We start from the raw sequence: 15,616 nt of genomic DNA on the forward strand, positions 1-15,616 counted from the left end.
GTAAGTCACAAGCAATGCCACACCAGTTTGGAATTATGATTAATAGGATGGTATTTATTTAAAGGGGAAAAACTTACAGATCACAGCCCTCTGCACAACCAGGAAGGAAGTCTAGTCGCCAGCGGAGCAGGAAGAGAGCGAGGAGAGGGAAGTTGCTGCTTTTTTAAAGGGAGAGAGACCATGCCCCAATGGGCTGGTATTTCAGCAGCTATAGGCTGGAGGAGCGGGAGGACCTCCCGCAACAATTCCACCTCTATGACATTTTCAATATCTTGGGGACTTAAAGGCAATTCAGGCTTCCATTTGCAACTTCACCCGATGGCCTCTCAAGGTCTCCATTCAGGGACATCCCTGACATGTGCCTAGCCTCAGAGGTTATTCTTAGTCTCAGAATCAAATTCCATAGGTCTTTTCTTCTATTTTTAACTCCATAATCTTATGGCTGAAGATGTCATATCCTGCTACTTACTGGGGTCAGACAATGGCAATTACTTCTTGCATCTTATAAATAGCCAAGTCTCAAACTCAAAGATTCACTAGCTTCTGTCTTCAGAGTTCTGGGATTAAAGGCATGTTCCACCACAGCTCTCTTTAAACTTTTCTTTAGTTCCTTTTCACAAGTAGAAAACTTAGCTTTATGGAATCTTGCCCTGAAGTCACCACTCATTTTATCCTATTTCTTATTTGTTTATCTCCTTCACCACAGGACTCAGCTGTATTCTACTTTCTGGTTCTCCTTTTCTCCTCAGAGTTTATATTGTGCAATTTACCCTGATCAGCTTGCTCCTTTTCATTATAAATCTTCCTTAGAGTTACCACTAATAACCACATGGCATAATCTATATTATGTTTTTTTGAGATTTACACTTTCAATGGAATTATTTCCAAATTCTTCACTTAAGCCTCAGGCAGATTTTTCAGACAACAGTAAAAATCATCCATTTGCTTCTCCAAAATATCACAGGAATAATATCCGGACAACATAATACAACTATTCTCTTATGAAGCCACTTGAGCAAGTCCTGCACAGTTCAAAACTTTCTCAGCATCATTGCCATCCATGTTCCTAGTATGGCCCATTAAGCAAAACATAAATCATTTGACTACTTTCCTAATTCAAGTACTAAATTTCTCCAAACAAAAACATTGTCAAGCCAATTTCAGAAATATCCAGTAACTGATACCAACTTCTTTCTTAATTAGAATTTTTATTGCCATAAAGAGACACTATGACCATGGCAACTCTTAAGAGAGACAAATATTTAATTGGAGTATATTATATTTTTAGAGGTTTAGTCCATTATCATCATGGTGCAACTTGATGGCATGCAGGAAGACATGGTCCTGGAGAAGGAAGTGGGAGTAGAAAAGAAGCTATATCTTGTTCCAGAGTCAATAGGAAATTAACTGAGATAGTGGTCATAGCTAGAGCATATATAAGACCTCAAAGACTACCTCCAAAGTGATATGCTTTACACAACCAGGCCATATCTACTCCAACAAAGACACGCCTCCCAGTAGTACAATTCTCTATGAGATTATGGGCTCATATACATCTAAACTACCACATCAGTCCTATTTGCTACTCTTTTTGGGTCTCAGTGCTGTCCATCCTTTGGTTCCAGACCATCATCAACATGGTCTCAGGCTTGAGTTCCCTCTCTCATTGCATGGGCCTAGAGTTGAAGGTGTCATTGGTTGGCCACTCTCAAAAATGCAACACTCCCTACCCAAGCACAACTTGGAGGCAGAACAAATTAGCAATTAAAGGTTTTGCGGCTGGGATGATATCCCAATGTCATTGCTGAAAGACTTGCCTGATTTTAGAAGATGACTGGTGTAAGGTAGTTTTCCACAGTAAATGGTATTTTGCCACCACAAACATGCATTCAAATTCTAATTAAACTCTACATTGTTGTTTAAGTTAAATGTTATGTCATTTGTTCTAAACTTATTTCTTCACATGTACTAAGGATGCTGAGTAGGATAATATATTCCCATGATGCAATTTTAAGCAGAAATCAATTCCTAGTACTCTTTCAAATTATGTCAAATATGTCTAATATATATTAAATATATAAATAGAGCTATTTGTGTAATATAATGTAACAAACTTTTGTATTGTTCACATGATACAATATTGTATTATTGCTCATATGATAAACTTAGGACTTACTACAGACACTGGTATTTCATCTTTATATTCATTGTTTTGCTAAATATATTTTAGTATTCATCTTTTAGCTTTTGAAATGTATGATCATTCTCTACATGACAAATTAACTTAGCGTGCTTGTGCTATAGCTGTTAAAAGAGTTCTTATCAATAAAAGGGCAGAAAGTGCAGATGATAACTGTGAGAGAAGTGATATGTAAGAAATGAGAAAATGAGTTAATCTTAAGCATTTCTTAATCTTAAGCAAATATATAGATTTGGTCTATGGATGAAGAGGAACATTTGATAGTATGCTACAGCATGAGCATGGTCAACCAAAGTTGTTTTAATATGGATAATGGTGGTTAGTTATTTCCTGAAATGAATAAAAAAATTGTTATTTTCATAATCAAAGGAACACAATTTTTCTGTTTATGGTCTTGAAATTATTACTTCATTGAGGAAGTACCCTTCCAACATTTATGACAAAACAAAATACAGAGAAATTTACACCTTATAGAAGAAGTAAGCATATATTTTCAACGTTTACTTCACTAAAATCTAGATGCTCATTATGTGAATGACCTTCATCCAGCATTTATGTTTGTAGTCTTTACCTTTCACACAATTTAAACAAAAAATGTGGTTTGGGCCCAACTGTTTTATTGTTTTGAAGCCCATTTACTCTAGAAAATTATAATAGCTATATAACTTGTTATTCGTGCGATCAATAGAAAAGGTACAGAAGTGATTTGAACTCTATGTCAAGAAAAAATTAGATCTTAAGGGAAAATACTATCATTTTTAAATTTAGAATTTTCAAAGAAAACTAGATATTAGTCTATTAATTTAGCATTCTAGTCTTCAAGTCTACAACTCTTATCTTTTTTTGCAGTTTTTCTACTGCATTATGTGATCTTATGTACTCAACTCAGAGGCTTGGCATAAGAAAATAAATTAAAAACGTATTCTCAAAAGTTAGTTCATAAAATTTGAGAATATGCCTAAGGCTTAAAGTTACTTGCATATCGATTCATTTACTTTTTCCTCTATATTATAAATTATTCTAAAATTTTTATATAATGTTTTAAGTATAATAAACATTGCTATACATAGTAGTAAATATTATTCTTCACTTGACTCCATTGTCAAATATTCAATTATGTATAAAAATTATTTAAATTTTAAGTTATTTCCAAAGAAATGGGATAGTATTTGTTGTAAAACTGCTTCCCTTAAATGTTAATTTTTAGGACTTAAATTTTAGATTCTAGAACAGCTTCAGACGTGATTACTTTATTAAAGTGATCAGAAATTATAAATTTCTGACAAGTATATGTGTACATCTTGCCAATTCTATGGTGACCCCTGTTAACCAATTAAGGATTTTCATTTTTTGTCTAGTATAAGGGAGTAGTCTGGTTTTGACATATGTCACCAAATGGATCTTTACAGTGATTTGTATGATCAGGCTGAGTAGATCCTCCCTCAGCACTTCAAAGGTATTCTAAAACTTTAGAACACATTGATGAAAATGAACTCCCTCAACAGAAGACTCCTATCTGGAACAATATAGGAGCAGCTGTGATTTGTTTCAGGATATTTAATGCATATTGAAAATGTAGATATTTGTTATAAGATTATGATGATAAACAAGCATCGTGTAGTATACCATGTTGTTATGTTATTCTTGATATACTATTAATATTTATGTAACTTAATTAGGAATTGCATATTCTACCTTAAAATATGTGCTACTTTAATTTTGAATTGCAAATAGTCTAGGTATTTCAATTTTTATATTAATGAAGTATTTATTTAGATCATATATTCAAAAATAATTTTAAAACTACAGTTATAAAAGATAAGAATTCAATATTGTGTAGAAGTCTCTTCACAAGTATTGAAAGTAAGAAAAAATTATATATATTCAGTGTAGTCAAACTAAGCATGCATATCACCATACAATTTCATATATTGTTACATTTTTATATGTACAGATTATACCTGATTTATAAAACACTTCACAGTTAAAAAAATCTTATTATTAAAACCAATGTAAAGAAATTAGTGAGAGGATATGATGTGGAAAGGAAGCTTGAAACTAAACTTAATTTTCATCCCCAGAATCCACTCTCCTTGGGGAAAGAGAATCCCTACTTCCACAAGTTGTCCTCTTTTTGTTGCCCATTTTGGCTGGGGGGCACACATGTACAGTCATTGCAAAAAAGAAAGAGGAAAGAAAACCAGAACACCCTACATACAAAGAATTGTTTAAAACAAATGTTTATTAATAAATATATTAATCTTCATTATTATTTAAAATTATATTTATATTGAAGTTTAATGATACCTTTATTATTATGTAAAATATATTTATATTAAATCTTAAAACATATAGTTGTTGATAAATATTACATTTAATTACCTTCATCAGAAAAAAAAATTTGATTTACTCATTAATCATTAAGACTCTAACATCTCAGAGGAAAAGCTTCATGTTTTTCTTGATGATAAAATACCTAGAACAAGCACACTGCAGGTAGATGCAAGCAGATCTCAGTAAGTTTGAGGTCAGCCTAGTCTTAGAAGCAAGATTCAGGACAGTTGGAGTTGTTATATAAAGAAACCCTGCCTTCAAAAACAAAAATATAGATATAGATAAAGATGTGTAGATATAGATGTCGATAAATAAAAAATATAGAATAATATGGATGATTCCAAAAATGTGTATGACTAATTTTTAAATATATATATTTAATATAATTACATCATTTTCCCCTTCTTTTTCTTCCTTCACAGTCTCTCTTGTACCCCTTTTCTCCCTTTCAAATTATTTTCTTCTATTTATTTTTGATATATATATGTGTGTGTGTGTGTGTGTGTGTGTGTGTGTGTGTGCATGTGTGTATACATGAGTTGGTATGATGTTGTTTTTTAAATTTATTTTATATAATGCAAACACCATAGTTTTATATATGTTCTATTGTGTTATTATAGTCTTAAATATATTGCTTTATATGATGAAAGTATTACCATCTGAAATTTTTATGTTGTTATTTCAAGTGTTTCATCAGAGTATGATGAAAAAAAACTTTTTTCATTTACTTATTTTTCTTATTTTAATTTTTTTTGTTTTTATTGAGCTACACATGTTTCTCCAATCCATGCCCTTCCCTCCTCCCCTTTTGCCCACTCCCAAGACCCCAGTGCTCTTAATTTATTCAGGAGATATTGTCTTTTTCTCCTTCCTATGTAGATTCATGTATGTCTTAAGACCCTATTTGTTGGCTAGGCAGTCTGGTATTGTGGACTGTAGGTTGTTTTTTTTTCTTTGATGTATGTCTAGAAGCCACGTATGACTGAATACATATTATATTTGTCTTTCTGGATTTGGGTTACCTCACTCAATATGTTTTTTTTTCTAGATCTATCCATTTGCATGCAAATTTCAAGCTGCCATAACTTTTTACCACTGTGTAGTACTCTATTGTGTAAATGGACCACCATTTCTTTATCCAGTATTCAGTTGAGGGGCATCTAGGTTGTATTCAAAGTTCTGGCTATGACAAGTAATGCTGCTATGAACATCGCTGAGCAAATGTCCTTCTGGTGTGATTGAGCATTCTTTGGGTACATACCAAACCATGGTATTACTGAGTCTTCAAGTAGATTATTCCCAATTTTCTGAGAAATCACATACTAATTTCCAAAGAGGCACTCCTACCAGAAATAGAGGAATGTTCCACTTATCCCACACCCTCTCCAGCCTAAGCTGTCTTCAATGCTTTCGAACTTGGCCAATCTGACATGTTTAAGATGGAATCTCAGAGTTGTTTTGATTTACATTTCTCTGTTAGCTAAGGATGTCAAGAGATTTTCCTTAAGTGTCTTTCAGCCATTTGAGATTCAGCTGTTGACAGAAGTTTCTTGGTTTCAGGAGATCACATTTAATTGTTACTATCAGTGTCTGTGCTACTGGAGTTATACTTAGCAAGTGATCTCCTATGCCAATGCGTTCAAGTGTTCTTTCCACTTTGTCTTATATGAGGTTCAGTGTAAGTGGAGACTGCTTCTTTGCTTCCCAGATGCTCAGACCCAAATAATAACAGAAAAGCTATATTAATTACAATAATGTTTGGCCAAATCTTAGGCTTTTTATTAATTAACTCTTACAGCTTAAATTAACCCATTCCAATTATTATTATTATTATTTTTTACAATGAGGTTAAATATATTTAAGGTTCTGGTAAGGTTCCAGGGTGTCTGTCTCCTTCGGCAGCTATGTGGAATCTCCCTGACTCTACCTTCTTTTCTCTTCTATCTCTGCTTAGAATTTCTGTCTTGTTCTATTCTGCCATTTTATAGGTCCAGGCAGCTTCTTTATTCATTATCCAATAAAAGAAGCACATATACAGGGAGTACTTCCCAAATCAATTCAGTTTGGTTGGTTTTATGTTGAGGTCTTTGATCCATTTGTACTTGAGTATTGAGCATGGCAATAAGTAGGGATCTATTTGCATTCTTCTACATGTTGATATCCAGTTATGCCAGAATCATTCGTTGAATATGATTTTTTATTCCACTTAATATTTTTAGCTTCTTTGTCAAAAATCAGGTATTCTTAGTGTGTGGATTGATATCTGGGTCTTTGATTTGATTTCATTGGTCTTCCTGTTTGTTTTTACGCCAACATATCCTGTCTGTTTTTATGTCTATTTTTAGCCTGTTTTCATTATTGTAACTCTAAGTGAGAGCTTGTGATGCTTCCAGAAGTTCCTTTGTCATATAGGCTTGTTTTGGCTATCCTGGGTTTTGTGTTTTTTCCATATGAAGTTGCCAATTTTTCTTTTGAGATCCATGGAGAATTTTGCTGGAATTTTAGTGAACATTGCATTGAATCTGAAGATTCCTTTTGATACAAATTCCAATTTTACTATGTTAATTCTACCTACCCAAAAGCATGGGAGATCTTTCCATTTTTTGGTGTCTATCTGCCAACCCAACCTTTATAAGGAAACCTTTACATGGAATAATCTTTATTCTCTTGAGATTTAATGAAAGTTGGTCAGTTTGATTTGAGTCATACATAAATCAATTTTTACTTTTTAGGTTAGGCAATTTTCACTTTTTAGGTTAGGGAAACAATGATCTTGACTATATTATTTTAAAACACTTGGTTTCTCTTTGGCTTTTGTTTTGATATTTATTAAACTTTTTAATTAAAAAAAATCCAGAAGGCAGCAGTGGCACATGCCTTTATTCCAAGCACTTGGGATGCAGGTAAATTGGAAGCAGGGGGACCTTGAAAGAGGGTTGAAGGGGAAAGGAGAGGTAGAGAGAGGAGCAGAGAAAAATGTAGAGCACAATAAAAATTTAAAAAAAGAAAATCATCCCTAGAGTATGGCTGCACACACCTGGCTTCCTTAGTAATCTACACACAGAATTCTTAAACACCACTTCAAAGCAGGAGATGCCAATTCCTTTTCTGGAACCTTTCATGGAAATTGCATTAGTAATGTGTAATCTAGAAATAGAATATTGATATACATATGCAAATACAAAGGTATTGTCAGTGTATACTCACTGTTATCCTGGGATCAAGTAATTTATGAAATATCATGTTTCATATTCTTGTAATTTTCCCTAAATAAAGGGCATATTTAAGGCAAAAAAAAAACCCATCCAGAGCCCTAGAAACAAGTCTATCTCCACACATCCCTTTCATTTTGAACTTTTAAATTACCAAATAACAGAATTCAGATCATTAAGGACAAGACTACATTGTAATTTTACCTTAGAAGTGAAAAGCAAGTATTTTATTTCTAGTTTTCCATTTCACTGTAAGAAATGCACAAATAATACTGAGATAACATGTGTATTAATTGTTTATTGTAATAATGAATGGAATTATGTTTCATTGTGTGTGTTTGCAGGTGAATCTTCCCCAAGAATTCAATCAATTAGTTGTATAGAGTTTTAGGATTTTATTTAAAATATCAATCTTATACTAAGTATCTTTGGGAAGAACTATTATTTTTCTTTTCTTTTTTAGCACGTGATAACTATTAAATTGAATTATTTCTTGATGATGAAACACCTTGTGAGGGAAAATAAATGTGTTGTGATATTCCAATGCCACTAAAAAATAGTCAACAATCTTCTTTTATTAATTCATGTGATTTTACAATAATATTGCTTTCATACTACCATTTGCTCTTATGTTTTTTTTTTTTACCTACTTTTACTCCCTTAATTTTATGTCTCATTTGGAACTAGCTCAGTTTTAATTAATGTAGGTTTTATGCAATTTCAATTTGCTTGTCTTTTTTGTTTTTATCTATATGTAAACATTTAAATATATATATACTAAAACAGAAGTGAATAATAAGTAAGTTTTACTGTACATTTAAAATTTTACAAATAATAAACAAGATAACCATCTATACAGATTGATAGAAACCTAATATGTTATTACTTTAAGCTATTTATTTTAAAATTAGACTTGATTACTTGTTATGGAACATGATGTCATTGTGTCTTTGAGAGAATATTAATTAAAATTTTAATCCTATTTTATCTAGAATATTATTAGAATATACTTGAATCACCAACTTTAATTGTATGAAATTATATATATATTTAGTTAAGAGGACAGTTCTAGGAAAATTTTCTTAAACAATAATAAGAACAATTTTACTGAACCACTGTCATGCTATTGTCTATTGATTTTTGTCAGTTATCTTTATTTTTATTACTAGAAATTGGAGACAGAGAACCCTTGGTAAAACATGCTGATTTTTGATTACTATGTTTCTAGTAGAGATTTATATAAATAAATTGGCATTGTAATCATGTACTGTATATTCCTTTCACAGTTAATGAAGTTGGAATTGTATTTATTTCTTGCAAAACACTGAGCTACTAACTAATGGTTACAAGCACATAGCCATTTGTTAAAGACAAATTATTGCATGTTGAAAGTGCAACATATCACATAAGCTTGGTCAAACACCAGTCATGTAAACTGCAAAAGACAAAATTAATAAATTTAAATATTCTTTACATTAACATATACTCTGTGAAATTAGGTTGAGAATAAATGGAAAATCATGTAATTTATTTTAATGTAATTTGTATGTTATAGTATATAGTATTTTCAAAAGAAAAAAAAATATATTGTTTAAGTTTATACAAATCTCTTTTTAGCTTTCATTCCTGGACTAAAGAAAGGTACAGTAGAAACAAATACAAAACTACTTCACTAAAATGCATGTTACATTTCAAAATGAATTTATTTGTGTTTTAAGAACTTTTTAAAGTGTAAAAACATTTAAAATTTAACTGCTTGCTTCAGATATTAAAAATAACTGCTGTCTAAAAGAATATTTCTTAGGTTTCTTATCTTGACTACTTGAATGACTTTTTCCAATTTCTTTTTATCAATTTGCATGTAACAAAATTATAATCATATAGTCATTTAGTTGACTGAAAATAGTTCCTTTCAAATTAACTATTGACTTGTTTATTTATTCCTCTAACAAGGTGAATATTTTCAACATTTGAATGAATAAAAACATAGAATTTTATGTTTCAGCATTTCTTTTTTAATTTTGTCTAAAATTTTTCATGCTCTACTTATGCTTATCAAAATAGTCTCATTCACCTTTCTTTTATGCAAGGAATGCTTTTATCAATATTTATGGTGAAGATTATTTGTAAAGCTCCCCTAATATAAAATAAGATAAATAAAAACAACCAGTATTTTTAAACATGAAATTTAAGCAACCAGTTAAAAGGTATATAATTTTAAATTTTTGTTTATAGAATTTAAAACTGTTATTGGATATTTTGAATGCCTCACATATTTATGCTCATTTTTAATTTTATATTTGAAAATGGATTTTGATTTACTGTGATCCAAAATTTTGAATTAATTTTGCTTTAAAAGCTTTAAAATTGAAATCGATATTGCATTGACATTCTAAGCAAACAGAAACTTCATCTTGAAAAACTCAAAAGAAAAATGTTTTCCAGAATCCTTGTTCTGGTACCTAATCTCCTTTTCTGCAAAATTGTATTCTTTCATGGATATGAAAATATGTCATAACTGGCTTTCTGTGCCTTACTTATTTTACTCAGCAATGTGCCTTCATAAAGTCTTTATAGAGGTATAGTGGAATGAGAATTTGAATATAAGTTATTACTGCATATATTCTGATGATTGTATTATACCTGTCTATATGAGTACACTCAGTGAAGTCATTTAACATTAAAAAACCAAAATTTATTTGTTTCCTTTCTTCTCTATACATTTTCTTCTCTTACTTCCCTCTTTTTCTCTTTGTTATTTATCCCTCCTGCCTTCTTCTCTTCGTAACCAAATCTGGCCTTGAACACAACATATACCAGAGCATAATCTTAAACTTAGAAGGGTGCTGAGATTACAAACATAAGCTATAACATCTGATTTGTGTGGTGCTAAAGACTGAAACCAAGGCTTTGGGTATATTAGACAAGAACTCAACCAATTGAGATAATTCCCCAGATTCATTTATTTTATTTTAAAGGTTGTAGTAACCACATGTCCAGAAATATAATACTGTAATTCAAATACATAGAACTTGACACTATTTAGTATTCATATATGCAAATATTTGTGTATGTTGTTGTACAGCAAACATTTGTCATTCTCATCACACTTTCATACGTAAGCTCTGATGAATAGATGCTTAAAAGAAATCCCACACTAGCTCAGAATTGAGAAATAGATAGTCATTTATTTAGGGTTAACTCACAAATTAGAATTCTCTGCTTGGACAGTGGACAGAGATCGAATCCAGCAATCCAACAATCTAAACGAATGAGCAGCCAGGGCAAAGGAAGAAGGGGCAGAGGCAGGGTCTGCATGCTCAAATATAGTATAAGGGTCCATGCCCCAGTAAGCTAGTAACCACAAGCTGCAAGCCTTCCTACAGCACCCCCCCCCTTTCATTTAAATAAGAGAATTCTAAGCCTAATACAAAATTATATACAATAAGAACAAATATCTTATCCTAACTAGCTTAAGTCTTGTATAATAAAAAACTTGGCCAAGTCATGAGAGGAAAGTAACTACAATTATCTAGTCTTCAACCCTATCGAAGATATGAGAAGGGAAATAATATTACTCGAGTAAGCAGGAAGTGCAATCAAGCAACTTCCAAAATGTGCAACAAATGACAGAGACAACCTCGGCAATCACCCAAAAGTCTCATTTGCAATGTTGAAGCAAACAACTTTGACTGAGGCCTAGAAAAACTGACGGACCATTTTAAAAGACAAAAATTTCAAAACCGTCTTACCCTGTCTTCACAAGATTTGACAGTCCGGCTTATCCATTTCCGGATACTGTATCTATTCACTAGTTGAGGCATGGGCGTTTCTTTGCCCAAAGGCCAGTTTTGCCAAGAAGGAAACAAGCTCCAAGTGGAGTGTCTTCTGTACTCAACATTCTTTAAGGAATAGATTGGTGCTGGCAGGAGTAACTGAGTGTCACTTCAACAGAACTCTATGTTATGAAAAGTCTGGTGCCCTCTTCTGGCCTGCAGGCGTACATACAGACAGAATATTGCATACATAATAAATAAATAAATATTTAAAAAAAGAAAATGACATTTTCTACAGCTCTTTGAAGTGGTTGAAGATTACCTCTCTATGCAGAATATAATCTGTTTGTATCTACAGAACCTGATTAGTCTAACTATAAGTATGACAAACATGGATGATTATTGATCTATAATTCTTAATACCTCTATAACTTAAAGACTAAGACAACAAACAACTATGCAATAAATGAGGATGACCTCCAAATATAAACAATGTATAAGTATCTTGATCAGAGGTAGAAATGTACATTGCATTATAATAAATTTATATCAATATATAAAAATGTTTAAGCAGAGGTAGAAGCATGCATGCACACAATATTCAGTATAATTTAACTTTGTACCAATATACAAGAATCTATATCAATGTACTTGCCTATAAATAACTCACAAGTATTCACTCTATTACTCACTATTATTATTAATGTGAGTAAGCTTATACCAATCTATTATCCCATCCAGTTTCACCCCCTTTTTTTCAAGAAGAACTCTGAGCCTATAAATTTCGCCAAACCCCAACCCTATACCAATTATAATCAACCCCTAAATAATGTCTCTAACCCTGAGGACAAACTTTGTTGGGAGAGGGGACGATGTCTTCTAGAATTACTTCCAGCTGTCATGGGGGGCAATGTTCTTTGTGAAATTAAAATGATGGTTAAGTTCCAAGGTTAATGTCTGGTATAATTGCAAATAGTCTCTGAGTATTTGGTGGAGATCTGGCCAGAAAGTTGTAAAAATGTGCACCATTTCAGCTAACCAAGTTTTAAACATCTTGTGCAGTTGATAACCCAAAACAGGTCTTGTAGTAGAGCTATCAGCATCATTATGTCATATCAACCAGGTGGAGTTGTTGTTGTGGGGTCTCATCTTCTTTGTAGATACTTCAAAGATTACTGCAGGAAAATTCTTTATTCATTGTGGAAAACTTATGCATTATTTATATAGTCATACACTGACATATATATTCAATGAAAGGTACAACAAAGACAAAAATAAATATGAAGAAAAGTAAAATTTTTTCTTAATTCTTTTTTTCTTCTGTTCCATATCATGGCTCCTGAAATGAGACAGAAACTCTGGAATTTTCTTTTAACAGAATGCTTGGATTTAAAGAAGGACAGAGCCTTGTCCAACTCCAAAATCAGCTCTATATATTTGTAAATATAAATACATAAATATATACATGAATATATATATATATTTAACATTTCTTCTTACAAATCATATTCAATTTTCTTAGTGACCCTTATTGGGTACTTATTTTTCCATCTGTCCATATTCAAGCATCCATGGTCTCTTGAATTTTTGAAGATCAGTATTTTCCTGCAAAGACAAGAACAGAACCCTGCCCCAAACTTTTTGAAATTTCCTTACTATCTGTATGGTTGTCACCAATGTGGAGGAGCTGTCATTTCTCTTTTTCAAATTAGTTTTCTCTCAGTCTCCTGAAATGGCTCACTTACTAAAAGCCTCGTTGCTAAGACTCTATAAACACAAAATGTAATTCATCTGTATGAAGAATAGGCATGGCCTTTCATAGAGTATCTATTCTTCTATGTAGACATTAATGAAAATGTGTTTTTAATGAAAATGTGTATCACAGATAAACATTAATGAAAAGAGTTTTAAGTTACTAATTATAATATGTACATTACAATTGATCTCTTTAACTATTTCAAAAACCTCTATATATTAACATGCCACAAGACTAAATCAGGTAAAGTTTTGTAGGCTTTTTTGATGGTTAACAATAGACATAAAATGTCATAGAAAAATATTTGCAGAAAGTATTAAGTATTATCAAGCATTTGGATTTGAATATTTTAATATCTAAATAGTCTTCTTCAGGTAATTTATGACAAGATAATTCTACAATATTCATTATATATTGTATATTAACACAAAGCTAGACAAAATGCAACTCCTAATAAAATTGTGTTACTTTTTAGTGGTGTTTTTAACAAAGAAAATGGAAGCAAAGGTGAAACTATTTATCATACAAAAATAAAAAAAAATAACAAAATTTAAAAATTCATCTATTTGAACATTTTATATTACTTTATTTTTAGTTGAAAATATTTTATATACTGCATTCTGTTCATAGTTTATTCTCCCTTGTCTCCTCCAATATCATCTCTAACTCTTCAGCCATTCAACTCCTTGTTACTTTCCTCCCGTTTTTAGAAAATAAACAGGCCAACAAACAAATCATAATAAAACAAAACCAACCAACTGATATATTGTCTTATTTAATACTTATTTAGCAACTTTTGTCTGCCAGATATTTTATTTTGTTTTTTGTATGGTTCTGAAAACACAGATACAACTCTTTTGCAAATATGTTACAGTAGGTCATAAGCACTAAGAAAGAATAAAATATAAGCTATACGAAAGACAATTTCAAAAGCTGTTTTTTAAGATATTTGATACAGTTACTGATTGCTTTAGCGTAGAAACAAGTAATTTAATATATCTATGCCTCTACCACTTAAGTAGCAGTCTTATTGTTCAAACCTGATTCTGTTTCATCATATCTTGTGTTCAATTCTATTACGCCCTTTCCAAATAGACAATTAATGCAGGACACATTAAAAACTTACATAGCATACAGTGGAACTTTATAACATCAACACTTACTAGATTTTATATAATTTTATTCATTTTGAAATTATGATATACCTAATTTTATGTGCCATCATAAAAATAAGCACTATCTTTGAACATATGTAAACAAATGCACTTCTCAAAAACATTTCAAGTCACATTTTATCAGTTTTCATAGCATCAGGGAAAAACAGACTATGTTAATTTTACTGTTCCTAATTTACAGTCTTCTCTAAATTCATATGCTAAGTATTTATGCTACTTTTCAGTCAAAGTTAGAAGAATGTTGTAGAGGACTACACTACTATAAAACTATAGGATAAGTGGGTGTGAAGTTGGAACATATTATGAACTTAAAGTAGCTTTATACCTCTTTTAACATAATGAGAATTGCTGCAACAAGTTTTTTGCAGAAAATTCAACAATAAATATATGAAAGGAAGAAGTACTGGGAAAGCTCCTCATAAAAGATAACTAAAAGTTCTGTTATTCCTAACATTGAAATTTTCAATTAATGGCATTAGGTTTTTTTTTTTTTATTTCCATGTTAGTATATATATTTAATTTTACTCTTCATTGAGAGTTAAGCCCGGTCCGGGCGATGGTGGCGCACGCCTTTCATCCCAGCACTCAGGAGGCAGAGGCAGGCGGATCTCTGTGAATTCGAGACCAGCCTGGTCTACAGAGCTAGATCCAGGACAGGCTCCAAAGCCACAGAGAAACCCTGTCTCGAAAAACCAAAAAAAAAAAAAAGAGTTAAGACCAAAACAACTGGTCATGTTAATAAAGAACAATATTATAAACACATTCCTTTGAATACCACATCATATCTATATGAAGTTAATTATATTTACATCATCAAAATTGACCTTTTATTATAGTTATGTTTAGAATCACTTCTTCTAGATTTTTTCTAATGTACATTATTTTTTTCTATAATCTCCATAATGTGTGTGCAGCACAGTTTGCCTCTCCACCTAATTGTGATTTTAGTACACATTTATCAACCTTTACACACATTTCTCATTCCTATTCCCATGCTCATATTATAATACCGTTAAAATCTGTTTTGAGAAACTTCTGTATTGTTATTTAAATGGATATACTAACTTACATTCTTTTTTTTTCTTTTTTTTGTGTAAAATGTTTTTTTTTTATTGAGAAAAGGAAAAAAAACAAGTTTCCGCCTCCTCCCAGCCTCCCATTAC

General features: G+C 31.4%; 1 protein-coding gene across 1 annotated transcript in view; it reads left to right on the top strand.

Annotated features, from left to right (window-relative positions):
- The window catches only part of LOC102002740 (protocadherin-11 X-linked), a 766,031-nt gene that overhangs the window by 662,465 nt on the left and 87,950 nt on the right, over positions 1-15,616 (top strand). Inside the window, exon 7 of the mRNA XM_026777972.1 lies at positions 9,364-9,387. Coding sequence (XP_026633773.1) covers positions 9,364-9,387 — 24 coding nt within the window. The remainder of the gene's footprint in view (positions 1-9,363; positions 9,388-15,616) is intronic.

Source organism: Microtus ochrogaster, unplaced genomic scaffold (assembly GCF_000317375.1).
Source record: "Microtus ochrogaster isolate Prairie Vole_2 unplaced genomic scaffold, MicOch1.0 UNK93, whole genome shotgun sequence".
NCBI classification, from domain to species: Eukaryota; Metazoa; Chordata; class Mammalia; order Rodentia; family Cricetidae; genus Microtus; species Microtus ochrogaster.